A 25,822-nucleotide genomic window follows, 5' to 3' on the forward strand; every position below is an offset into this window, starting at 1 on the left:
TCAGAAGAGAGCACCAGGTTAGAAAAGGGCAGTGGATCCCCGGGCATTGGAATATGAATGGTTGGGAGCCACCATGTGGATGCTGGGAATTGAACCAGGGTCCTTTCTTTGCAAGAGCAACAAGTGCTCTTAACCATTAAACTATCTCTCCAGCCCCCAGTTGCCTTTCTTTTCTTTTCTGTTTTTTGTTTGTTTGTTTGTTTGTTTGAGACAAAGGTTTCTCTGTATAGCCCTGGCTGTCCAGGAATTCACTTTGCAGACCAGGCTTGTTGTCGAATATTTAACTATGTAAGATGTGTTACATTTGCTTCTGCTGCATTTGCTTAATGATATAAAGATGTGTTGCTATTTCACCTTGCCTGCCTAAGGTCCCTGATTGGTGTAATGGAAAGCTGAACGGCCACAACTAGGCAGGAGAGGAACAGGCGGGGCTGGTGGGCCCAGAGAGGAGAAGAGAATAGGGGAGAAAGAGAGGGACCCTCCAGCCAGCCAGGAGAAGCAGTGAAAGCAGGACGTACGGAAAGAAGGAAAGGTCAAAAGCCCAGAGGCAAAACATAAATAAAGAGAAACAGGTGAAAACAAGAGCTAAGATGAGGCCGAGCGTTCGTAACTAAGTCTCCCTGTCATGATCTGGGAGCTGGTTGGTGGCCCAAAAGAAAGCCTGGTACACAAGCTGCCTGAGCTCAGCCTGGCTCTGCCTCGCAAGTGCTGTGATTAATGTGTACACCACCACCGCCCCACTCACAGATGCCTCTCTAGACTCCTGCTGCTTTTACCTGCCCACAGGATGTGCTGAAACTGTGAGCTAAGATGAAGCATTTCTCCCTTACACTGCTGTTGTCAAGAGTATTTTATCTCTGGGAGGCAGGGAAAGCCCCTGTTCTATGAAGTCGCTCCAGGCTCAGCTCCCTTGGCTTTGGCCCTGCCACATGTGGCTTCTCTATAACAGCTGATGGGAGCTAACACGAGCCCTGAAAGCAGCTAACTAACCGGCTCTGTGGACTCCCAGGACTTGGCTCATAGGTGTTTCCCAGCCACACCCAGATGTTTACCCATACACATTCTGTTCCTTTGGCCAGAGGAGCTGTGAGCTGTAGCAATCCTTCTATTTGACTGTGGTGATTTCTGAGCTTACCATTGACCTTCCCTGTCAATGACAAGTTCCATTTCCTAAGTGCTCGTGATGTAACACATACCACCATGCACTATCTTACTGAGCCTTCCTCTCCTGTGCATTAGGTGTTCCAAACTTATTTTACAGATGGGAAACAGGCTTGTAGAAGGTGAGGCTGCTGAAGGAAGCAGAGCAGGTCACTGGTGGGGCAAGGCCTGCCTCTGGAGCCTGGGTGCTCAAGCACAGACAGTATCGATGTTACCTGTGGTATTATGTTGTATGTGTGGTGTTGATGATCAAACCCAGAGCTTTGTGCAGGTTAGACAATTGCTCTACACTGAACTATGTCCCCAACACTGCATTGTTGGGACCCACAGAGATCAGAAGAGAGCAACAGATCACAGAACTAGAGTTGTAGGTGGTTATGAGCCACCATGTGGGTGCTAGGAATTAAACCCAGGTCCTCTGTAAGAACAATATGTGTTCTTAACCACTGAGCCATCTCTCCAGCCCATCATTTTTAATTAAAAAAATTTTTCACGTAATATTTATTTTGTACATGTGCATCCGCACCATGGTACATACATGGTGATCAGAAGACAACTTGAAGAAGCTGGTGGTCACCTTCCATTATGTGGGTATTGGGGAAGGAACTCAGGTCTTTAGGCTTTTACATTTGTAAATTGTCTAATGGGCCCTGTTGTATTTTCTGCTGCAAGCCGCAGTTAAATGTAATGGAATCCAGCTACTATCATACAAGCTACTACTTGGAAAGGTCAAGGACTCTTCTGAAGGTCAAGCCATAGCTTAAGAAGTCTTGGTGATATTTTAGCTATATATATATTAGCTGATTTCTGCAATGATTTCCTTGTATGCTATGTGTGCTTCCAAGAACTCCTAACAGTGTAGTCTATCTGAAATACCTATCAAGCATCCAAGGCCAAACGATCTCCTGAATTAAGGCAAATTAAGCTCAGACCCTCCTTTCTTACACAGCCTTAGTGGTATTTATACTAACATTATAGATAGTAACCGATTTTAGCTCTCAGTTGACCTCTTCCTTTACCATTCCCCTTTTGGGTTGTAAAAGAAAGCCTGGTGGTCACTGCCTGAGGAAAACTCTAGTCTGCCTTTATGACCTCGTAAGAATTCCAGCCTGGTGACCTTGTTTTAGATAGAGCACCCTGTTGCATGGGTATACGACTGTAACCTCAGAGACTGAGGGAGGATTTTGACTGGAGATCTAGATGGAGAACTAGAAGAATGAGATGGAAAATGAGGAAGAGCCAGATGGGGAAGAATGAGATGACAGAATTAAGATAGAACTTGGAGGGGACAGCAGGTAAGTGTAGAGAAACCAGGCAAGAGAGGAGCTAGGCACAAGAGCAGAACTGAAGCTGTGGACATAGGATTTTATCCCAGAGGAATAAAGTAGATGGACCAAGAGCCCAGTGTTCTCAGATTCTTCTCCTGAAAATAATCCGTGCTATTTGTAGCTTCCCTTCTCGGCCCCTGGGAAGATTATTAAGGCAGGTCTTTAATAATATTCAAGACCTGGAGCCCAACATGGGGCATGAACCCACGACCCTGAGATTAAGAGTCTTGTGCTCTACCTACTGAGGTAGCCAGGCCCTTCCAAGTAGTAGCTTTTGTGACAGTAGCTGAATTCCATTACATTTTCCTATAGCTTGCAGCTATTTTCTTCCAGTTTTGAGATTTCATTTTGTATGAGTATATATGTATATGTATATGTACACATGCATCGTAGACATTGGTAGACAACTTGTGGGAGACCATTCTTTTTCCACCATTTGGGTCCTGGGGACCAAAATCAGGTTGTCAGGCTTGGTGGCAAATGCCTTTACTGCTGAGCCTTTACACTGGTTCACTTGGTTTTTATCAGGGGGAGGCAGAAACAGCTTTAACCTCTGACCCTTGCCATAGGCATGATCATTGTTCCTTTGTTGATGTCAGAAGTCTGGCTTAGAAATAGAAGGGAGCCGGGCGGTGGTGGCGCACACCTTAAATCCCAGCACTCAAGAGGCAGAGGCAGGCGGATCTCTGTGAGTTCGAGGCCAGCCTGGGCTACAGAGTGAGATCCAGGAAAGGCGCAAAGCTACCTGTCTTGAAAAAAACAAAAAACAAAAACCAAACAAACAAAATGAAATAGAAGGGACATGCTGTTAGCTTCTGCTGGCTGGGGACTTGATTCTTAGACTGCCCAACTTCAGACCCAATGACAGAGACAAGCAACTGAAGTCTTATTTGGGAAGGAATCCCTCTCAACCAGACCCAAGGCAAAGGGAGACCAGCAGACTCTAGGCCTGATGGGAGCCTTTATTCAGACAGCAGAGATGCCACTCATTTCCCACCATTCATTTCGGGGCTTTGGAACAGGAACAGGATGTAGTGAGTAGTCAAGGCTTCGAAGACACAGCTTGACAGAATGCCCTGTAAGGGTAACTGTCCAGAAGAAGGGCTTCAGACCCGAATGATCCAGAATGATCCAAGATGACTGACTGTTCCAGGCACACACATTGCTCTCTCTGGATAGCTCACAGCCCCTCACTGCCCTGCCTGCTCTCTCCTGGGCTGGCCCTCAAGGCACATGACAGGAGTGACCATAAACATGATCAGTGACCCTCTGAGTTCAAAGTTCAAAGAGAAGAAACAAAGGCAGTGTGTGTGAGAGGCAAACCAGGTCCTCCCTTGCAGCAGCTCGGCCTAGGCCAGGCCGTGGATATGTTTCGGGGGAGGGCTGATGCCCAGCTCCTCCCGAAGTGCTGTCAGGGACTGCTCCCAACGCCGCTCGTAGTAGAGATTGAGGACACACGGGGCCCTGCGCCCATTCTGAATTGCCCAAGGGATCAGCTCAGAGAACAACACTTGCAGGTTCCTATGGGACAGGAAGAAAAGACGTAAGGCCTGGAAGGTACAGCAGACTCTGCTCAGTCAACCCTCCCCCAGACCTAAGCAGACCTCAGTGAGGAAAGCTCCCATGCCCCATAGCACGCATCCTGACCACAATGGAGCTCAGATTTAAATACAGAGCTGTCCAATTCCAGAAAGCGCACCTTCATGTTGACACTGTTCATCCAGCCCCTGAGCCCTGGCCTAAAGCCCTGGGGTTTAGGTTTGCTCATTGCCTGAGTTTCCTTCTCTACCTCATTCTTCTCATCCTGGCGAGGCACCAGGCACCTGCATGTCCCTCCCCAGACCTTCCGGCTCTCCTCCCACTCCCAGAAAACTTACTGAGCACGGAGGCGGATGGGTCCGAAAAGTGCTCCCAGGATGCACATGGGCAGGCCGGTCTGCACAGCCTCAAACCACTTTACCACAATCTCTCCTAGAGGTAAGGGATGGGGTAAGAGGTGAGAAGGTGTGTGTGTGGGGGGAGTCAGCGATGTTGGAATGGCCCCCAGGGAGGCATGTTCTCCTTTTACACTTGTAGGATTTGTTTGCTGGTATCTAGTCCCATCCTATATGGGCTGTGGGGCATTTAGCTAGAAGTGAGGGAAGGTCCAAAAAGGGGATCTTGGGGACAGCATGCAGAAGATCTCAAAGGCCAGGCTGACGATGGTCTGTACAGTCTACAAGGAGTTGCTAAGGGTTTCAGAAGCAGGAATCCTTGGTGTTTAGCTGCTGAGACAAGGGCGGGGAGGCATGGAGGAACAGCAGGGAAGCTACCAGGATGCACATATAATGGAGAAGACAAGGCAGGACAGCCAGCTAGTTGGAAAAGAAGAGGTCTGAACAGGGACCCTGCCTGGAAAACAGACCTTGTGGGTTACCCTGCCATTGCTCACTCAGTTGGCTCTTCTGCCAGCACTTACCCAGCATATTGGTGGGCATCCCCAGCAGGGTGTGAAGCATGTCGTGCACCTCTCGGTATCTCTGGATCACATAGGCTAGTTCCTCATCGTCCACAAAACGGGTAGGTGCTCGTGTATCCGGGGAGACCCTCTGCCAAACATGACCCTTACTTAGACCCCTTCCCACCAGCCCTCAGGGCCCATCTGGCCTGCAGCTAGTTGATTCTCAGCCTCTCCCACCAAACTCATACCCTATCTGGGAATTCTGCTGTTTCCATGCACAACTACCAACAGGGGAAGATCCCCACTGAGCCTGCTCCAGCTCTCAACGCTGGCTGCCAGTAGAGTCTATAGCCTTAGCGAGGAAAGGGGGAGTGGGTATGGACTTTATGTTTTGTAAGACGGGAAGTTCTGGGATTAGTTGCATAAAAAATGAACATACGAGGAGCTGGGCAGGTAATTGTCAATAAAGTGATTGTTGTACAAGCATTCAACCCACAGAAGCCACACAATAAATAGATAGACAACTAACCAACCAACCAACTAACCAACCAACCAACCAACTAACTAACTAACTAACTGGAAGGGTAGTTACAGCACATGTGCCTGTAACCCCAGCACATGGAAGGCAGAAACAAGAGGCTAGGAGATGACCTGGGACGTGTAGCCAGCCAGTTTATCCAAATTGATGAGCTCCAAGCTGGAGCTGACGTGAAACCTAAGGTTGAGGAAGACACATGATGTCAACCTCTAGAATCCACACACACAAATTTGTGCACACAAAATAAATACACTGTTGCTAAACTTAATGACTGACATGGAGCTGGGGGTGAAGCTCGGTGGATAGAGCGAGGGCCTAGCATGCCCTGGTACTGCACAAAACCAGGCACAGTGGCACACAGCTGAAATCCCAGCAGTTTCAAGGTAGAGGCCAAAGAATCAGGAGTCCAAAGTCATCTTTAGCAACATAGAGAATTTGAAGCCACCCTGGCTGTGAGCCTGTCTCAAAAATCAAAATAAGTAATGCCCAAATGTTATTATTAAGCTAATTCTACCTGCTTCCTTTTTTTTTTTTTTTTTTTTTTTTTTAAATTCAAGGGGCCGGTAGGGAGCTTTAATTTCTCTATGTGGCCTGAGTTCAGTTTGTACACCTGAGGACAGGGCTCACTATTTCACTCACTATTGTGACTCTGGTGCCTGGGCCAGGACCCAGATGAATAACTCCTTTTTCGTTGTTTAGTAAGTCTCTAGTTATGTAGCTGTGGCTGACCTTGAACTCATGACAGTTCTTCTGTGGCAGCCTCCCTAATGCTGGGGTTACAGGTGTGTACACTCCCAGGCACTTCTATGAGCACAGGTAAGAAGGTGGATTATCTCACTTACTCAGCCCTGCTCCTGAGTCTGCATCAGTGCCTGAACACACAGGGTCAGCCTGGCCCGCCCGCTCCCAGCATGCTCTCAGCTTACCCAGCATGCCCTCAGCTTACCCGGGAGCTGACAGACCTGAGGACTTTGCGGCTCTGGCATAGTGCTGGTGTTAATCTGGGGTCCTGCTGGGTCTCAAGACCTTATGTTTTCTTGCTATGTGAAGCTAAGCAATCGTAGTGACAGCAGCTACTTTCACTGAGAGCCTACTATGTGCCAGCTACATATGACATCCTTTACACACACGGCCATATTTTGCCCTTTCCGTAACCAAGAAGGGAAACATTATGAGCAACTTCAGAATAGGTGAGAAAAATGTGGCTGGGGGGTGGAGTGTGGGGCCCAAGATCACACAGCCAAGGTGGCTGAATTAACCTGGAACAGAGTCTGCTATTGCCTTCAAAGCCTTGACGTTCATCATCAACCAGCCACATTAGTGCCCTGAAGATGAAGGCTTTTTCCAGGAGGATTTGTGCAGGGTTCTTGTGAAACTAGGAAGAGAGGCAGGGCTACTTCTACCCCTTTGACCATCAGCCTCAGCTCCGGGGCCTTATCTTCACCTACATCTCTGTAGGGCCCAAACTTTGTCCTAGAAGTGCTACATCTCCAGACTGCCACCACAGCAGGCAAGATGCTGGGTAAGGCGCCCAGGACGGCCCTAAGAGACCTCCTCCCCTCCCCAGCAACAGGACTAAAGGCTGTGGAGAATGCAGAAGCTGTCCCTCCCACGGTGACACTTGGGACAGGTTCTCACTGATGAAACAACCCGCAGCCTGGAGAAACTAGGGCAGGTGACGACCCTGCCAAGGCACAGGTGCTAGGAGAGGGCAAGAGGCAGGGCACCGTCTGGGAGTAATGCCTTCAATTAGTTAATTAATTATTTAATTAAGAGACAGGGTTTCTCTGTGTAACAGCTCTGGCTGTCCTGGGACTCATTTTGTAGACCAGGCTGTCCTTGAACTCACAGAGATCCACCTGCCTCTGCCTCCTGAGTGTTGGGATTAAAGGTGTGCGCCACCACCACAGTCTAGCTCCTCCAAAGACTTTTAATGGCGTCTGTTACAAAATGCAGTTTTTTTCCCATGCATAACTATCAGTGTACCATTTCCCTTCCAAGCCTTTGAGTATTTTGTTTATCTATGTACTTATGCATGCTGAGTTGTCTACTACTGAGTCATATCCCCAGACCCTCCATTGTCTTGTTTTGTCAATTTCTTCTTTGAATATACACATGGGTGTTTTTTATGGGTATGTGTCTATGTACCAAATACGTGCCCAGTGCCTACAGAGGCCAGAAGAGAGTCTTAGACACCTTGAAACTGTAGTTACAGAAGGTTGTTAGCTGCCATGTGGGTGCTGGAGATTGAAACCTAGTCCTCTGAAAGAGCAATAAGCATTCTGTTTTTTCCCCTTGAGACAGGGTTTTTTTTTGTGTGTAGTTTTGGTGCCTGTCCTGGAACTCACTCTGTAGACCAGGCTGGCCTCGAACTCACAGAGATCCGCCTGCCTCTGCCTCCTGAGTGCTGGGATTGAAGGTGTGTGCCACCACCGCCTGGCTGCAATAAGCATTCTTAACCACTGAGCCATCTCTCCAGCCCATCTGCCTGTTAAAGTGAGGGTCTTTCCATGTAAGTATGGCAGGGCTGGTTACTCTCTACATAGCCAGGGTTGATCTTGAACTCAGTGGCAAATCTCCTGCTTCACTCCCTCAAGTACTAGGCTTGTAGGTACACATCAAAGCATTGGACTTGATTTTCCTCCTTTTCTTTTTGATGTGTGTGTGTGTGTGTGTGTGTGTGTGTGTGTGTAGTGTATATGTGTATATGCACATGTATGGCATGTGTGCGGCCAGAGGTTGGTGTTAAGTATCTTCACCTTAGTTTTCGAGACAGATCTCAAACTGAACTTGGACTGAACTGATTCGGGTTGGCTGGCTGGAAAGGAAGCTCTGAACTGCCAGCTCTGGTTTTGCACATGGGCGCTGAGGATCCAAACTCAGGTCCCCACAAGTAGCAAGCACTGTCCTTTTCAACAGTCCTTGAACTTGCTGATTCATCTACTTAGAGTGCTCTTCCCCAGAGCTCCACATAGCTGACCACGCCTCATCTTCCAAGTCTCCCTGGAAAGGTCTCTCCTGACCACTCTGCCGCGAGTGGCCTCCTCTACCCGCTCCAGAGACATCTTCTGCCCCATCATGTTGTTCCCTCCAGAGCACCCATCTGCTGGGCTGCAGGATCCCCAGCAGCAGGCATTTGGCTATTTTTGTTCATTGTGTTCTGTGGCTGAGAACGATGTCTGGTGTATTCTAAGTACTTAAGAAATACTCTACCTCAGCCGGGCGGTGGTGGCACACACCTTTAATCCCAGCACTCAGGAGGCAGAGCCAGAAGGATCTCTGTGAATTCGAGGCCAGCCTGGTCTACAGAGTGAGTTCCAGGACAGGTGCAAAGCTACACAGAGAAACCCTGTCTTGAAAAAACAAAACAAAACAAAACAAACAAACAAAAAAACACCACAAAACAAAACACCTCAAAAAAGGGGGAGGGGGCAGGGTGTCCCAGGTTGGCCAAAACCTCACTTTGCAGGTAAGGCTGGCCCTGAACCTCGGATCCTCTTCCTCCTACTCTACACCAAGCTCCTCAGTGCTGGCGACTGAACCCAGGGCTTTGTGCATGAACTCCACCAACTGAGCCATATCCCCAGACCACCACATTTTCATTTGAATTTTTAAACTACTTCATTAACTGCCTCGCTAATAAGAGCACAAGCTCCACAGGGACAGCGACCTGGCTTGCTACACCCCATCACATGGAATGATGGAAGGCAGATGCTGAGTGGTGAGTCCTTCAATAGTTGGGAACCCCCTTTCCTCCCACCAGCTGCCTTGCCTGGTGCTGGAGAGTACCACACTGGCCATCCTCTAGAGCAGCGGGGAACACACTGCAGTGGTTCAGAGAGTGCTCTGGGGTTGAACACTGCCCCGAGTGGTGCTAGCTGTGCTCACACCTGTGTCCTCTTCTCTTGCAAGAGGGTGACAACAGACCATACTTGACAGGGTCACTGGGAGGACCCACCGGATTGTGTACCCCGCCTGGCAGCTGCCATGCAACAGGAGGTTAACAATCTCCAGCTGGTGCCAGTATTGAGATGCCATTCCCAGCCCATTTGCCCATCCCATAGGAAACGACCGAAAAGCAGCCCTGCCCAAAGCTACCATCCCCATGCCACTCCTCTGCCCTCGTTGGTAACTGCTAGATGCAAAGAGGCTGGAAACTCACATTCACATCCAGGAAGCGCAGATACTCACGGCCCAGAGAGCCTTCAGGCAGGCTCTGGAGCTTGCTTAGGTCAAGGGTGGACAGTGAGATCCGGGGACGCTCTCTGAAAGACAGAATGCAGGAGGCAAGACTGAGGGTGTGTCAGCCACGGCTAGTGGAAGGGCCACATAGAGGAAGCGGGGTGGGCAAAAAGGACCACAGGGCATCCATGTAGCCACAAGCCCTAATGGAGCACTGCAGTATTGGGGACCATGGAGACAATCACAAACCAGAGCTGATCTGGTGCCTTCAAAGTCATGATCTAGTCAAAGAAGGGCTGTGATAAGGGTATTCACAAGTGACACTTGCAGGGAGGGGATACTGAGAGCACATTTGGAGGGCTACAGCTAACACACTGAGAGCTTAATGCAAGTGGAGTCTTCAGGCTGACATTGGACTATGACAACATATTGTACAACCCAGGGGATCCCAGACTACATAAACATATGTGTGTTCCTGGTATTGAGCGGCATCCAGGTGGTGCATCCACCCATGGTTCTCTGAAGGGCTCCTTAAAGGGGGACACAGTGTGACTCTAGAAAGATCAGGACCCCTGCCAAATGTCAAGGCAAAGTTGGGACCTACTGTAGGATCTGGGCACCCTCTGGATCCTTCTTCATCTGGTCCCTGAGGAATTTCAGTGTGCAGTATCCTGTGGTCTCCCCTAGAACTGCAACCATGTCTAAATGGACAGAAATGGGCACAGATGGAGGATGGGATCTTTTTGTTTTTTGAAACGGTCTTTGTAGTACAGGCTGTCCTGGAACTCACTGTGTAGACCAGGCTGGCCTCAAACACTCAGAGATCTTCCTGCCTCTGCCTCCCAAGTGCCAGATTAAAGGCAAGTGCTACCAAGACAGCTAGCTGTTTTTCTTAACATTACTAACCTACTAATCAACAGAGTGCTGAATCACTTTCATAGCCCATTATCAAAACAGACTATCATGTTTCCACTGATTAGTACAGGCCAAGCTTGAGATCAAATGGTGATGAAGGGCTGATGTAACTAAGCTGGCAGAGTGCTTGCTTAGCACACTCAAAGCCCTGAGTTTGAGCTCCAGCATCACATAAACTGGGTATAGAGGCACATACCTGTAATCCCAGCATTCACGGGTGGAGAGGCAAGACAATCAGGAATTCAAAGTCATCCTAAGTAGTGAGTCAGAGGCCAGCCTAGTCTACATGAGACCTCATTTCAACAAAACAACAATTTAAAAAAATGGTGCTAGGGGTTGGGGATTTAGCTCAGTGGTAAAGCGCTTGTCTAGTAATCGCAAGGCCCTGGGTTCGATCCTCAGCTCCACAAAAAAAAAAAAAAAAAGTGCTAGATTTGAGTCCAGGTACAGTCAGTAGATATGTGATCCTATATAATCAACTTTACATGTCTTCTGCCTCTCTCCTCCCATCTTCTTTTCTATCTTTGACAAAGACTGGCTATGTAACTCAAGCTGGTCTTGAACTGATTCAGCAAAGAAAATGCTGAAGACCACGGGCCTTGACCTTACCAAGTTTACTACCTAGTGAGAATGTTATAATGTGCTTGGATGACACTCTCCCCAGAATTACAAAAAAGCAGACCTGTAGATTTCACGCTTCTTTCTCCTTTCCCCCTCTGCCCAGCAGATTATAGTGACTTCAGCTAGAACCAGGCACTTGATTATCATAAACGTTCCTGGGGACTACGAGATAGATGTATCCAGATGTGCCCGAGACTGCCTGACTCTGGCTACCCACAGGAAACCAAGGCTTTGACAAGGTCATGACCGGCCAGGGCTTTCGAGGGTGGGGAGCACATGGCTTTACCGTGGCGATAGGGGTTGTAGAGCGCCATTCCCGCCGAGCCTGCGGCCAACAGCACCTTTTGCAGCGAGGTGGTGGGGATGTGGTCCGGGTATAGCAGGCGGGTGCCATGGCTCCTGGCCCTGAGGGGCACATCTGCGAGGCAGGAAAGGGGTACAACGGTAAGAGGAGCCGGGTCCCTCCAGCAGCCGGGGAGACCCAGGTCAGATCTGCTCACCTACAGCTTGCCGCAGACTGCGCGGGAGATTGCGACGGGGGCGCAGGGAGCGAAGCAGCAGGGTCACCATGGCAGCGGATGTCCGTGGTGGGTGGGCGGGGCTCCGCTGGCACGACGGAGGCCGGAAAAGTCAAAAGACTCCATGGGGACTGCACTCTCTATGGCATTTTGATCGGAAATGTAATATGGACGGAGGAATGAGAAAGAACAGGATCTGTCTGCCACTGGCCAAGACTTCTGCTGTGAGCCAGGCCTTATTGATAGCGCATGCCTGTCAACTTGAAAGCACTTGAAAGCTGGAAGCCAGAGAATCAGTTAAACGTCCTTCTTGGCTATTTAGTAAGTTCGAAGCCAGCCTGGGCTTCCTGAGACCCTGTCTCAAAAACAAAGCCCTGAATTACACCTGTCACCCCAGCATTTGGGAAGTAGAGACTGGAAAATCAGGAATTTTCGGCAACATAGCAAGTTCGAGAGCAGCCTGGGATATGTGAAAAACAAACAAAAAACTCCTGAAAGGGATCCACGTGAAAGAACAACCGAGAGCTAGTCTGTTCAACATTCGGCCCTATTTCCTTCTCCACCTCATGTTTCCCTCCGGAGGACAATGAGGAGAGAACCTCTTCCGGCTGAGGAAACATGGCAGCGACCTACAGTAAGGACCTCATTTGGGACAGAACCATACGGTACTTCCGTTTGCATCCTAGCTTCTGGATGGTGGAGTACTGCTGAGTTCCAGCCATGGGGTCTTCGGGCCTGGCTCGACTGCAGGGGCTCTTCGCGGTCTACAAACCTCCGGGGCTGAAATGGCTGCACTTGCGGGAGACCGTGGAGCTGCAGCTGCTTAAAGGTGAGTGCTTCGACGCGGACCCACTGTTCTGCATTAGTTCCATCCGGAGTCCCTGTTAATTCGGATCCTGCCTGCAGAATAAACACAAGACACAACGTGATACATTCGTCTGGTTATAGACATTTCCTGGTTTTCTTTTGGATACTTTTCGTTACTCCCCACTCTCCGTTATTTTCTGTTAGAGAAACGCATTCCATTCTGCTGATTTTCGCACGGTTACTATTATAGAGTTAGAATTTGAAACATTTTTTTCTTGGCTTTTTGAGACAGGGTCTTGAGTAGCTAATTAATCCGACATTGAAATCAACCAGGGCTTAAGAATTCTGACGCTCCTATCTCCACCTGCCAAGTGCTGGCATGTACCACTACACTGAGCTTCAAACCCCATTTTTTTCTTCCTCTTTTTTTCTTCTTTCGCTTTTTTTTTCTTCTTTCAAAACATGGTTTCTCTGTGTAGCTTTGCGCCTTTCCTGGAACTCGCTTTGGATACCAGGTTGGCCTCGAACTCACAGAGATCTGCCTGCCTTTGCCTACCGAGTGCTGGGATTACAGGCGTGCGCTTCCACCGCCCAGCTCTTCTTTCGTTTTTTAAACAACTCACATGTAGCCTCGAATTTGCTATGTAAAGTGAGGATAACCTTGAACTTTTGATCCTTCTGCCCTACTTTCCACTACATCAGTGTACCATCACCTCTGTTTATGAGTGCTGGGGATGGAACCCAGGGCATCTTGCATGTTGTGCAAACATTCCACCCACTGGACTACATGTCTGCATTCCCAGCCCAGTCTTTCTTAAGGGCTCTTGTGTTTTTTTCTTTGTGTGTTTGTTTGTTTTTCTTGAGACAGGGTTTCTCTGTGTAGCCCTGGCTGTCCTGGAACTTGCTCTGCAGAGGCAGGCTGGCCTCCCCACCACCCATGTCCAGATGCTGCTGCTGCTGCTTCTCCTTTTCCTTCTTTCCCCCCTTCTCCTTCTTCTTTTCTTTTTAAAAATAATTTCTTTATTTTTATTGTATACGCATCACTGTTTTGCCTGCATTATGTGAGGGTGTCAGATTCCCTGGAGCTGGAGTTACAGACAGTTGTGAGCTGCCAGGTAGGTGCTGGGAACTGAACCTGGGTCTTCTTGAAGAGCAGCCAGTGCTCTTAACCACTGAGCCATCTCTCCAGCCCAGTGCCCAGCTTCTTAAGGACTCTCATTCTATTCTCTATGTTATGCAAATCTATCTTCTACACTATTATAGGCCTACCCCTTCTCCCAGGTGTTGGGACAGTTTTGCCAATGTGTTCTTTTGTGTTTAGGTCTCAATGCAGCAGCGAAGCCTCCTGCTCCGGAACAGCGAGTTCGCTTCTTGCTAGGCCCTGCGGAAGGCAGCGAAGAGAAGTTGACTCTCACAGCCACCAGTGTGCCCACCCTCACTACCCACAGACTTGGTAAGGCAGAGTCAGCCACGATACTGACTGTTCGGGGAAATCCCTGGCCTGAGTTTCTAGCCCAGGGACTGACAACCTTCCTTAGGAGGGGAGGATTTTAAACATTTTAAGCCTTACAGGCCATGTGGTTTCCTCAGCACTGCTCAGCTTTGCCAGTGTAGTGCAGTGGAGACGGCAGGGAAAGGAGGGAGGGAGCCTTCTTATATTTCAGTTAAGACTGAAGTGTGAACCACTGTTGAATGCAGTTGTGCACACCTGGAGTCCTGTCTGCTAGGGAGGCTGAAGGAGAAGGATCACTTAAGCTCAGGAGTTCCCTGCCAACCTGGGCCACACAGTGAGACCCTGTCTCAGAACAAGTAGACTTGATGATTTGTGTGGGCTGTGCTGTGTTGACTCTTGGCTTGTCTAGGACTCTGTATGGAAACAGAACTTCAGGTAGACTTATGTTATTATTAATACATACCTGCTCTGTACACACTGTGTTACCTTTCTCCTTACCACAGTTCTGTGAGGTAGGTCCTTTTTTTAAAAAGTATTATTTGCATGTATGTGTGCATATGCATGGATGCCAGGGCATGGATGTGGAGGTGAGAGGGAGTCTTTTGAGAGTCAGTTCTCTCAGTCCACCATGTAGGTTCAGGAGCAGAGTGAGATTATCAGGCTTTGCAGCAAGCCCACGGAGCCTCCTCACCAGCCCATGCTTTTGTGTTTTGACACAGAGCCTCCTGTAGTCCAGGCTGGTCTTGAACTCACTATATAGTTGAGTATGACCTTGAAGTCCTGATCCTGATCTTTTCCATCTGCCTCCCAAGTGCTGGGACACATTAAGCTGTATTCAGCCTTTCTGTAGTTGAGAGACTGACTCTGGGGCCATAGGGCAGTACTGTAGGCAGAGAGCCCTAGGTCCCATCTTAGGGAGCCCACAGTCTCAGTGGGAGAATGGCAGTGCTTTCTGTCAGCAGATGCTGTGCGGAGAACCCCACAGTCTTGATCCCCGGTGTGATGTCTGGTCTTGGAGCCTCTTAAGGGGAGAATGATGATAGAGCAGAGTAAGGAGACTCTTGGGTTGCCCTTTCTCTGGACCAGGGAACTAGGGAAATAGTCCTGGTCCCAGCTTCCATGGAGGCGGAAACTGAGAGTCATAATTTGATCCCCAACAGCTCTGATGTGCTAGGAAAGAGGGCCTCATGCCAAAGCCATCCCTAAGGCTCCTTAGTTGAGAAAATGAACTGGCTTTTTCTTTCCAGTACGTGGCCCAGCGTTCACCAGCCTGAAGATTGGTGTTGGACATCGCTTGGATGCCCAGGCTTCTGGTGTTCTTGGTGAGAGATGGGCTCAGCCTGGGCTGTGGGTCTGTGGGCTTGGGGAAGGGTCAGAAGGGTCAGGAGCGCAGCCCACATCTTATCTGACCTTCCTTTCTCACTGCCGCCTCCCATGAATCCATATGTCTCATCAGCTGGTCCCACCTCTGTCAGGTGCATGGCATGTGATTCATGGCCTTTTGGGGACATTGATTTACCAAACCTGTGTGATGTTAGGAGTGAGGAGACTGAGACTGGAGCTGAGGTGACCTGGCCAGCAAATGCTCATGTCCCCAGAGGAGCCACCATCAATTTGGGGTGCAGCCTAGGCATGTGGCTCTGTCTCCTCTGGCTAGGGTCTGGATATTGCTGGATTCAAGGCCCCGAGACACAAGCTATCTGTGGCCGCAGGGTCACGTGGTAGCCATGCTTTCCAGGACCACAGTCTTGGCTTCCTCATCTTCCTTCCTGAGGTGCAGGCAGTCAGACATGATCTCATGTCCCCTCTCTGTCCCCCTCTCTAACAGTGAATGGAAGGCCATCATTTCTTAAGACAGAGGGATAAACAGATCAGGGAATAGGCAGGAAGTGGCCCTATAAGCCACTAGTCTAGGTCTTTCCTTTGTGCCTTTAGCTTCCTGTGCATTGCCTCTCTCAATCTGTGTGGTATCCACAGGCCTGAGCATCTTTGTCTGTTGGACTGATTCAGAGCTTGAGGGCTGAAGATGTTAAAGGTCGGAGTCAGAAAACATAGATACTCACTTTTGCTTTCGGAGACAGGGTCTCAGTGAGCTCAGGCTGGCTTCCAGCTTGCTCTGAATAACCTTGAACTTTTGATCCTCTTGAGCACTGGGATTATAGGCATGTGTCACCTGACTCAGGGCTTATTTTATTTTTAAAATGTCTGTATTTGTGTATTTATTTGAGACATAGCTGAATACTTGCAAGGCAGGTCTGGAACTCAAGACTCTCCAACCTCAGGCTCCCAAATGCTGCGATTACAGGTGTGGGCCACCCCTCCCACCCCAAATGTAATTGTAGTTTGGTGGAGCTGGGACAGTGGTCTCTTGCTTTGGGGGTGTTTCAGAGCCCTTGGGAGCTTCCTCAGGCACTCAGGCCCATTTCCCACCATGAGGCAGATTGCATCCTTGCCCGAGCCCTGGAGATGAGTGTTGACATCTGCTCAGAGAAGCCTGGATGTCAGAGCTTCCATGTCCCCTCTGGCTGCAGCAGCAAGAGAAGGGGAGTGTTTTGGTGGCAGGGAGCAGCAAGGGTAGTCCCAGGGAAGGGACTGAGTCTCCGGGTCTAAGAGGGGTCTGGCTGCCTTCCAGTGCTCGCCGTGGGACATGGATGCAGACTCCTCACTGACATGTATGATGCTCACCTCACCAAGGTATGGTGGTCCAAAAATATGGGGACAGCCTTTTTATTCCTTGGTTCTTTCCCAAGGGTCACTGACAGGGAAGACCCAGGCTAGCAGCAAACATTTTCTGTCACCCTGTGGCTAGGAAAAGACTAGTGATACAGCATTGCCCCCACGCTGTTGTACTCTGACCACAGCCGTGAGCTATGTGTGGATCCCCTCGTGGAAGCCCCACCCCACTTACCTGCTCTCCCATTTTCCAGGTGAGTAGATTGAGGCTTCGGAAGATGGTGCCTAGCCAAGGTCACAAACTCCTTAAAGCCTCAGGAGCTGAAGTTTGAGCCTGGTTCTGTCCCACACCACAGTCCAGGCCCAGCACTGTTCTGTTCTCATGCAAGGCTAAGATGTGGATGTCACTGGCCCATCCTCGGGCTCCCCAGGGCCTGGTGGGGCCATAGACTGTGGTACTGTGAAGGGGACACTTTAGGTCTATGTCTTCAGTGCTCAACAGCACAGAATGTGGGACCAAAAGGCTCTGGTTCATAATCCTGATTCAGGGCTGTAGAGAGATATTTGCCTAATATGCACAAGGTTCTCCATACCCAGCAGTTAAAAAAAAAGGACAAAAACCCATTTTTACCCCTCTGCCAGCCACAGGTCTTTATGCCTCAGTTTCCTCAAGTGATGGGAATAAAGAGCACTTTCCCTGAGACAGTTACTTTGAGGATCAAAGTGACTGCGTGTGAAGCCTCGGCTCAGTCCCTGGTACAGAGTCCAAGCTGAGTCAATATCACCGCCATTGCCATCTCTGTCCTCCTCACTGTTACCACCCCGGGAAGAGGCAGTTGTCTGTGCGGAGCTGGAGGAAGGGGACTTCTGTGAGCAGCACGCACTGGCCTTGACATGGGCATTGAAACTTAGCCTGGGCAGAGGCTGGGCAGAGGCTGGCAGGACACATGTGGGGTTTCAATCTGCTGGGTTTGGCTGGGTGGCTGCAGGTGGGTGGAGACCAGTGCTGGCGTCCTGTCCAGGTCACTGGGAACAGCACAGGTGCTACTCCAGAGCTGGGCCCCCAGCCTCCCCCGGGCCAGGAAGGCAGCAGGAATGCTGTGTATGGAGCCCCACGAGGCCCACCCAGCATCAGGCTGGCACTTCCTTAGCGCCAGAGCCTAGAATGAGGACTTCCCTGCCCTGTCCCCACAGGATTACACAGTGCGTGGCCTCCTAGGCAAAGCTACAGACAACTTCTGTGAAGATGGGCAGCTGATAGAGAAGACAACATATGGTAAGATCCAGAGGTAGGAGAGGTGGCTGCCTCGGCCTCCCTTTTTCTTCCTGTTTCCTTGATTTCTGACTTCCAGATCACATTGGTTTCTGTTTAGTTCTGGCACACTAAGCTCAGGCTGTAGCTTTGTGCTTGCTCCCTGTCTCCCAGAATGCCCTGGACCTGCTCCCTCACCTAATTCCAGTGTCCCCACTCCCACCTCAGTCTTGCGTTAGATGCACTCTCAGAATGGAAACCAACTAACGTTGTTGATCTGTCTTTTCACGGTCCTCATGTGGGATGGACTGTGAATTCCATCGGATGGCCACATGAGTTGCTCAGGGTCAAGGATCTGCTAATGTGGGTGTGTGGATGAATGATGGATGGATAGGGATGGGTGGTTTCTCACTAGCCCTGCGTTCCAAGACAGGCCCTGGGGCCTCATGTGTTCATTTGACAACTGGTAGTTCTGGGCATTAGCAATCATCCAGGCACTAGAGGACACATGGGTGGATCAGATAGGCCCAATAGTGATGAACTTGGCTTCACATACCCCTCTTTGGTAGCAGGTTGAAGATATGTGGCACAGTAAAGCTGTGCTTATACATTTGGTGTGTTTCAGCATCACAAACACCTAGAAACAGTGAGCACGTTGGTGCTTCTGGGTGGTGTAACAAGCTTTCTTAAGTGTAGTCAGACTTTCTTCTTTGGGACCGCCAGCTCCCCAATAATGACACAGAGACTTAATCATGAAAGCTTGGCCTTAGCTTAGGCTTTTTTCCAGGTAGCTCTTATAACTTAAATTAACCTGTCTCTATTAATGTACATTCTGCCATATGGCTTGTTTACCTCTGTTCTGTACCATATGTCCAACTTCTTCAGAGTCTCTGGCGAGATCCTTGCACCTAGATTCTTCCTTCTCTTCCTCTTTCTCCCCAGAAATCCGGCCTATCCTCTCCTGCCTAGCTATTGGCCATTCAGCTCCTTATTAAACCAATCAGAAGTCGCCTTAAGCAGAGACACATCTTCATAGTGTGCACAAATATTCTGAAACAGGGTGGGGCGAAGCCAGAATCTGGGAGATGGGGAGAGGCTCGTCTATAATATTTTTTTGAGACAGGGTCTTGCTGTTTACCCCAGGCTGGCCTCAAGTACATGGTGGTCTTCCTATGTCAGCCTCTGAGTGCTGGAATTACTCATGGGATCCATCATGCGTGGCATGCTCACCTAACTTTTTTAGTTGATTTGTGTGTGTGTGTTTAGGAGAGTGAGGCAGGTGCCATGCACACATATGGAGATTCTAGGACAGCTCCCTGGGTTGTTTCTCTCCCTCTCCATGGACTCCAAACTCAGCAGGGGCAGGAACAACTTCTAGTTGTAAGGGAACAAAATAGGAACCAAAGATTGACCAGTTTGAGCCTCTTCGTCCTCCGTCAGGCTGAGTTCCCACCAGACTGCCAGTTATGTGCAGCCAGCACTTCCGCCCACCGACCCATCTTGCCAGCCCCAGATTAATTTTTTTTTTTTTTTTTTGAAACTGTAACCTGACTGGACTTGTACTCACAGAGCTCCACCTCCCTCTGGCTCTGGAAATGCTGGTATTATATGCACCAGTATCGTGCCCCATCTAACCTAAAAATTTTAAAGAGAGTCAGGTATGGTGGCTTACACCTTTAATCCCAGCACCCAGAAGGTAGGAGCAGGAGGAGCTCTGTGAGTTCGAGGCCAGCCTGGGCTACATAGCAAGTTCCAGGACAGCCAGAGCTGCATAGTGGGACCTTGTCTTAAAAAGCTAAAGTAATAATAATAATCTATTTTTATTTTGTGTTTATTGGTGTTTGCCTGCATGTATGTCTGTGCAAGGGTGTCAGAAACCCTGGAACCAGAGTTACAGACAGATGTGAGCTGCCGTGTTGGGGCTGGGAATTGAACCTGGGTCCTCTCGACCACTGAGCCATTTCTTCAGCTCCAACAATAACTTTATTTTTTTTCTGAGACAGGGTTTCTCTGTGTAGCTTGGTGCCTTTCCTGGATCTTGCTCTGTAGACCAGGCTGGCCTTGAACTCACAGAGATCTGCCTGGCTCTGCCTCTCCAGTGCTGGGATTAAAGGTGTGTGCCACCACCGCCTGGCCCAACAATAACTTTTAAAAGGAGATTCCTGCATCTTTTTTTTCTTAGTATATACTGAGGACCAGACTCTGGGCTCTGTGCTTGCTCCACCATTAACAAAGTCCCTAACTCTTCTTCTCTCAGTTTATATGACTAAGAAGTAGAGAAAAGCCGGGCGTTGGTGGTGCATGCCTTTAATCCCAGCACTCGGGAGGCAGAGGCAGGTGGATCTCTGTGAGTTTGAGGCCAGCCTGGGCTACCAAGTGAGTTTCAGGAAAGGCGCAAAGCTACACAGAGAAACCCTGTCTTGAAAAACCAAAAAAAAAAAAAAAAGTAGAGAAAAAGTCAAAGTGCGTTGGTGTTGGGAAAGACCCATGTGCAAAATGACCAAGAGGAAGAACCTAGAACTGGGGGTGGGGGGCCCTGGAAGAGGAAGAAGCTAGGAGAACGGGACAAGGGGAGGACTTCCTGGAAGAGGAAGAAGGTGGGAGATCTGGGAGGGTTTCCTGGAAGAGGAAGCACTGGGTTAGGCTTGTCGGAGGGCAGGGAGACAGTAGCACGTCAGTTCTCGGTAGCATGGCTGTTCCCAGATTCTGGCACTGCACAGAGGTTGACATGTGCCACCACTGGTGCCCCTTGGTCTCAGCTTCCTGGCAGTTTGTGAAAATCCCAGGCTTAGGTGCTCAGCCCTCAGTAGGTCCTGGGGGCAGAGCTGCTCCTCCCTCAGGCTTCCTGCTTCTGCTTTTGACCAGGTGGTGCCTCCTGTGGTCACTAGCATGGACAGCCCCAGACAAGGGCAAGTCACATTGTGGGTTTGACCCTCATTTCCAGAGGAAACTACACACAACTGTGAATATTGCTGAGCAGAGAATCTAGTTTTCATCAATTTAAAAATAATTCCGTTTATGTGTGTGTTCCTGGGTATATGTGTGCACTACATGTATGCAGGAAACTGTTGAGATCGGAAGCATTGAATCCTCTGGAACTGTTGTTATAGCTGGTTGTGAGCCATTATGTGGGTACTGGGACAGAATCCAGATCCTCTGTGAGCAGTAAGTACTTTCAGCCACTGAGCCATCTTAGCCTCATCGTCAACTTTTTATCTTTTGAGACATTTTATCTTTTGGGTTTTTTGTTGTTGTTTTCTTTATTTGGTTTTTCAAGACAGGGTTTCTCTATGTAGCCTTGGCTATCCTGGAACTCACTCTGTAGACCAGGCTGGCCTCATACTCAGAGATCCACCTGCCTCTGCCTCCCGAGTGCTGGGAATAAAGGTGTGCGCCACCACACCTGGCTGAGACATTTTATCTTTTGAGACAGTCTGAACTTAGTTCTGGCTGGCCTAAAACTCACTATGTAGACCAGGCTGGCCTCTAATTCAGATCTGCCTGCACTCCCACCACAACTGGCAACTTTTTATGTGTTTGTTTATTGAGATAGAGTCTCGTTAATGTAGCCCTGGTTGGCACAGAATTTGTTATGTAAAGCAGGCTGGCCTCAAAATCACAGATTCGTCTGCCAGCCTCTGCTTCCCCAGTGCTGGGATTAAACACACATCACCATGTTCAGCCTTATTTGGTTAATTATTTTATTGTTGTAACAGTAATAGGCTGGCCTCCCAGCTCATTATCCTCCTGCCTTAGATTCTGAGGTGCTTGGGGTACACCACATGTCCAGTGCTAGTGAGCCCTTTCTAAGGGCTATAAACAGACTCAACCTCCTATAACACCTCCAACCCCACCCCCAATGGATGCTCTGGCCGTTTTCAGAAGGGGCTGCTTTGGGGTAAAAGGCACTTGCCAGGCTGTCCTCTGTGGCCTTCTGTAGACTGACACTTCCCTATGCTCTGCCTCTTCCAGACCATGTGACCAGAGAACGGCTGGACCGGATCCTGGCTATAATCCAAGGCTCCCACCAAAAGGCACTGGTGATGTAAGTAGATCCCCGAGTTCCCTCTGCCCTGCCAAGTGCAGGTGATTAAAGGGGAGGAACCTGGGTCCACACCACTGAGGCACAGGACTGGGGGTGGAGTCATCTAGTTGCTGAGAGCTTGCCTGAGAGCCCTCCAACAGGCTGCTTGGGACTCCTGACACTCCCGGCCCTCAGCCCCATGGCTTCCAGGACAGTCTAACCAGATGCCCGTAGATGGGACAGGAAGAGACCCTGTCTTACAGACCTGTCCCCGAACACCATGTGCCAGGTGGGCACAGGAAGATGACAGGGACAGCCTGCTGAGATGACAGGAACTGGCTCAGGGCCTAGGCCCTGCACCTGTAGCAGGAGTGCCAGGACTGAATGGCCAGTGTACTCAAGCCAAGAGTTGGGCTTGGGGTGGGAAGGGCTGGGGCAGGGACAAAGGGAAGCAGGATGAGGTTGGCCCGGGCAGTGGGAACTGTAGGCAGTTCTGAAACAGCACTGTGGTGTCACTGGAGGCCCTGTGAGGACGGCCAGGCAGGCCATGAGGACATTGAACTAGGCCTTAAGATAGAAGGGATGGCAGTGGTAGAGGAGAGGAGCAGTTAGAGAGACGACCAGGAGGACACTCGAGGCCCTGGGTCTGGGGCATTTGTAGGGAGAGCCCTGGAACAGAGGTGGTATTGCAGCCCCTTGGGGTTGCACTCCTCAGGTAAGGTGGCTGGAGGTGGAGCACAGTGCACAGGGAGGGTCAGGTGAAGCCAGGGATTGGCAGAGGATGCCTCTGGTGACTGAAAGGGAGGCTGCTCTGAAAAGGATAGAAGACGGGGGGTGGGGTGGGTGATGGGTGAGGAATGTGGAGAACAAGGAAGAACCCTTCATGGTGGGGCAGATACCCCACACTGGCCTCCCATTCTGGCCCTGCTGTCTCCCAGGTACTCCAACCTGGACCTGAAGTCCCAGGAGGCCTATGAGATGGCTGTGCAAGGTGTGATCCGGCCCATGAACAAGTCCCCAATGCTCATCTCTGGCATCCGCTGCCTGCACTTTGCACCTCCTGAGTTCCTTTTAGGTAAGTCACTCAGGAGGCTGGAGTGATGAGATGGAGCCTGGGTTTGGCATGCGTGGCTAGCCGTGGGTGGCTTCTCTCTACCAGGTCCAAGTTCAGCCTAACCCAGAGTAACAGCACAAAGGCCGCCCTCTGCCTCCTTTCTCTTCCCGAGCCTATGAAGCCAACCCTTAAGAAGCAAAGACTGGGCCGGGTGGTGGTGGCACACATCTTTAATCCCAGCACTGGAAGGGAGAGGCAGGTGGATCTCTGTGAGTTCGAGGCCAGCCTGGGCTACAGAGTTGAGTTCCAGAGCTACACAGAGAAACTGTATCTCAAACCCCCCACCCCTCAAACAAAACAAAACATGAAGCAGAGGCTGGACCTAGTATCTCATTTCCAGAGCTGTCCACATTGTTAAAGGTCCCTCAGATGTGACTGTCACTTTCTGAGTCTCGCCCAGCCTCTTCTGTGTTCTCTTGGCTTCTTCCTTGAGCACTCTCCAAAGCCCCCAGTGGTAAGCCCTGCATGAAAGTGCTGCCTCTGTGCCCCACTCCTGGTGCATGACTAGAGCAAGTGTAAGCAGAGCTGCTGGAAGCCCAGCTTGCTCATAGCGTCACAGCTCAGCTGAGGAATCCAGAACTGGGTGCCTGCTCCAGGTCCTCCTGCTCCAGGTCCTCCGTGCTCCAGGTCCTCCCCCAAAGCTAAAAAGCGTCTCCTGAAGAATGTTCCTTGTGGAGAGGAGTCCGAGAGCTGTGGATCCAGGTCAGCTTGGTCCCTGGAGCTATTGCTGACAGTCATGTCTGTTCATGTCTGTCTTCCTCAGAGGTGCAGTGTATGCATGAGACACAGCAGCAGCTGAGGAAGCTGGTGCATGAAATCGGCCTGGAGCTGAGGACCACCGCTGTCTGCGTGCAAGTACGGCGCACTCGGGATGGCTTCTTCAGGCTGGATGATGCCCTCCTGAGAACGCAGTGGGACCTACACAGCATCCAGGATGCCATCCAGGCTGCAGCCCCCCGGGTAGCAGCAGAGCTGAAAAAGGACTTGAGACTAAGGTTGGGCCACCAGCAGCTCCCCAGTGCTGGGCAGCCTCGTGGCTCCAAGGACTCAAGCTCCACTTTGGGGGTGGAAAGCTCTGTGGGGCAGTGAATGCCCGGATGTGAGTGGGCAAAGACAAAGGCTTTTTACAAGTCAGAGCAGATGACCGTGCAGATGACCGTGCAGAGTGACCTCAAGGGCCTGAGCAGTGCCCACGCTTGCCATCCCAGCAAAACAGAAAAAGGGAAAAGGGGGGTCTTTCTACTTGAGACACAGACTGACTGCAGAGATGAGCTGTGTGTGGCAGCAGGGCCTATCATCTTGGCTATCTGGGAAGCTCAGGCTAGAATCTTGACAGTTTAAGGCCAGCCTAGGGTTACACCGTGAAACCGTGTCTCAAAAGTCAGATCAGAGTCAGACCTGTAATTGAAGCACTCCAGAAGCAGAAACAGAAGATCAGGAGTTCAAGGTCATCCTTGGCCACAGTGAGTTTAAGGCCAGTCTGGGCTGTTTCCAGTGTTTAGTTTTTCACAGAGATGGGGAATGTCACCCCAACACCTAATGACCACTGGTAATTTATTTAGATTCATATGACTGATTTATCTGAAAGTATTTATACCTAGGGAAGTCTTTTTACTGTTTCAAGGTGGTGTCTCACACCTGTGATCTCAATGGCTCTGAGTTTGAGGCCAGCCTGAACTTTCTGGAGTACTTTGTAGTACATGTCAGTATTTGATCCTTTGGCCAGTCATAGTGTAGACCTTTAATCACCATGTGGGTGTTGGAGACAGGGGGATCAGGAATTCAAGGTCAGCTTTGGCTACATGAGTTCTAGGGTACATGAAACCCTATCTCAAAAATAAAAAGCCCAAAATTACTTTTAAAAGGTTTATTTTTATGCGTGTGTTTCCATGTGTGTTGTGTGTATGCACCCCATGCATCAATGAAGGCTAGAAAAGGGCCGAAAAGCCCTGGAGCTGGACTTGCAAGCAGTGTGAGCCACCACAGGGATGCTGGGAATGGACCGCTGGTCCTCTGAAGAGCAGCCAGTGTTCTTAACCACTGACTCGTCTCTCCACCTTCCTGAATTTAATCTAATCTCCCGCCTTATGTAACTGACCACTATGTCTGTGAACAGTTACAAACTGATAATTGCTTGTGTCTAGTCTATGTCTATGTCTGAAAAAACAGCGAAAAAGCAGGGGCTGTGGCGCAGTCTCAGCATGGTGCTGAGGAAGGGTGCTGTGGAGAAGACACACACACGAAAGGATTTGTTGTTGTTATTGTTTGTAGACAAGGGTTTCTCTGTGTAGCGTTGGAGCCTGTCCTGGATCTTGCTCTGTAGACCAGGCTGGCCTTGAACTCACAGAGATCCACCTGGCTCTGCTTCCCAAGGGCTGGGATTAAAGGCATGCGCCACCACTGCCGCCCGGCTACAAGTCATCTATTTTTTATGAGCCCCTGAGACCAATTAGTGTGGGACATGTGCATGGGTACGGGGCCATCTGCAGCCTACTGTGAGCTACACTCCTGAAGAAAAACAGTCCTCCTCCATAGCCATCTCTCCAGCAACCTGTCAGTCACCAGTGGGGCTCAAGATGGCGAGTCCCATTGACCCCTTCCATCCTTGCTGAGTGTTGACTGGCTTGATCTTATTGTGCAGGCAAACAAAGCTGCTGTGAGACTATGTCAGGCCCAGAAGACATTTTCACAGGAGTGTCTGCAATCTCTGGCTTCTGTCATCTTGCTCTCTCTTATGCCGTGCCAAGCCCTGGAGGAGATGGTGTGATATAGATGTCCCATTTAGGGCAGTCCCTC

The 25,822-nt window shown here is 49.9% G+C and overlaps 2 protein-coding genes across 3 annotated transcripts; one reads left to right on the plus strand and one right to left on the minus strand.

Annotated features, from left to right (window-relative positions):
• Window positions 1-3,420: 3,420 nt before the first annotated feature.
• Coq4 (coenzyme Q4) lies at window positions 3,421-12,251 on the minus strand. Its single transcript, XM_036184848.1, has 7 exons — window positions 11,686-12,251; window positions 11,472-11,603; window positions 10,254-10,350; window positions 9,630-9,732; window positions 4,948-5,077; window positions 4,367-4,460; window positions 3,421-4,010 (listed from the first exon to the last, which is right to left on the minus strand). The coding sequence occupies exons 1-7, from the start codon at window positions 11,753-11,755 to the stop codon at window positions 3,839-3,841; spliced, it is 798 nt and encodes a 265-aa protein (XP_036040741.1). The 5' UTR covers window positions 11,756-12,251; the 3' UTR covers window positions 3,421-3,838.
• On the plus strand, window positions 11,797-24,819 carry Trub2 (TruB pseudouridine synthase family member 2). Of its 2 annotated transcripts, XM_036184845.1 has the most exons (8): window positions 11,797-12,532; window positions 13,832-13,963; window positions 15,211-15,285; window positions 16,596-16,657; window positions 17,831-17,912; window positions 21,861-21,933; window positions 22,851-22,987; window positions 23,790-24,819. In XM_036184845.1, the coding sequence occupies exons 1-8, from the start codon at window positions 12,424-12,426 to the stop codon at window positions 24,113-24,115; spliced, it is 996 nt and encodes a 331-aa protein (XP_036040738.1). In that variant the 5' UTR covers window positions 11,797-12,423; the 3' UTR covers window positions 24,116-24,819. The 2 variants fall into 2 exon arrangements, with proteins under 2 accessions (XP_036040738.1, XP_036040739.1); XM_036184846.1 differs by lacking the exons at window positions 11,797-12,532; window positions 16,596-16,657 and having other exon boundaries at window positions 13,900-13,963.
• Window positions 24,820-25,822: the final 1,003 nt, after the last annotated feature.

This window comes from Onychomys torridus, chromosome 4 (genome assembly GCF_903995425.1).
Source record: "Onychomys torridus chromosome 4, mOncTor1.1, whole genome shotgun sequence".
NCBI classification, from domain to species: domain Eukaryota; kingdom Metazoa; phylum Chordata; class Mammalia; order Rodentia; family Cricetidae; genus Onychomys; species Onychomys torridus.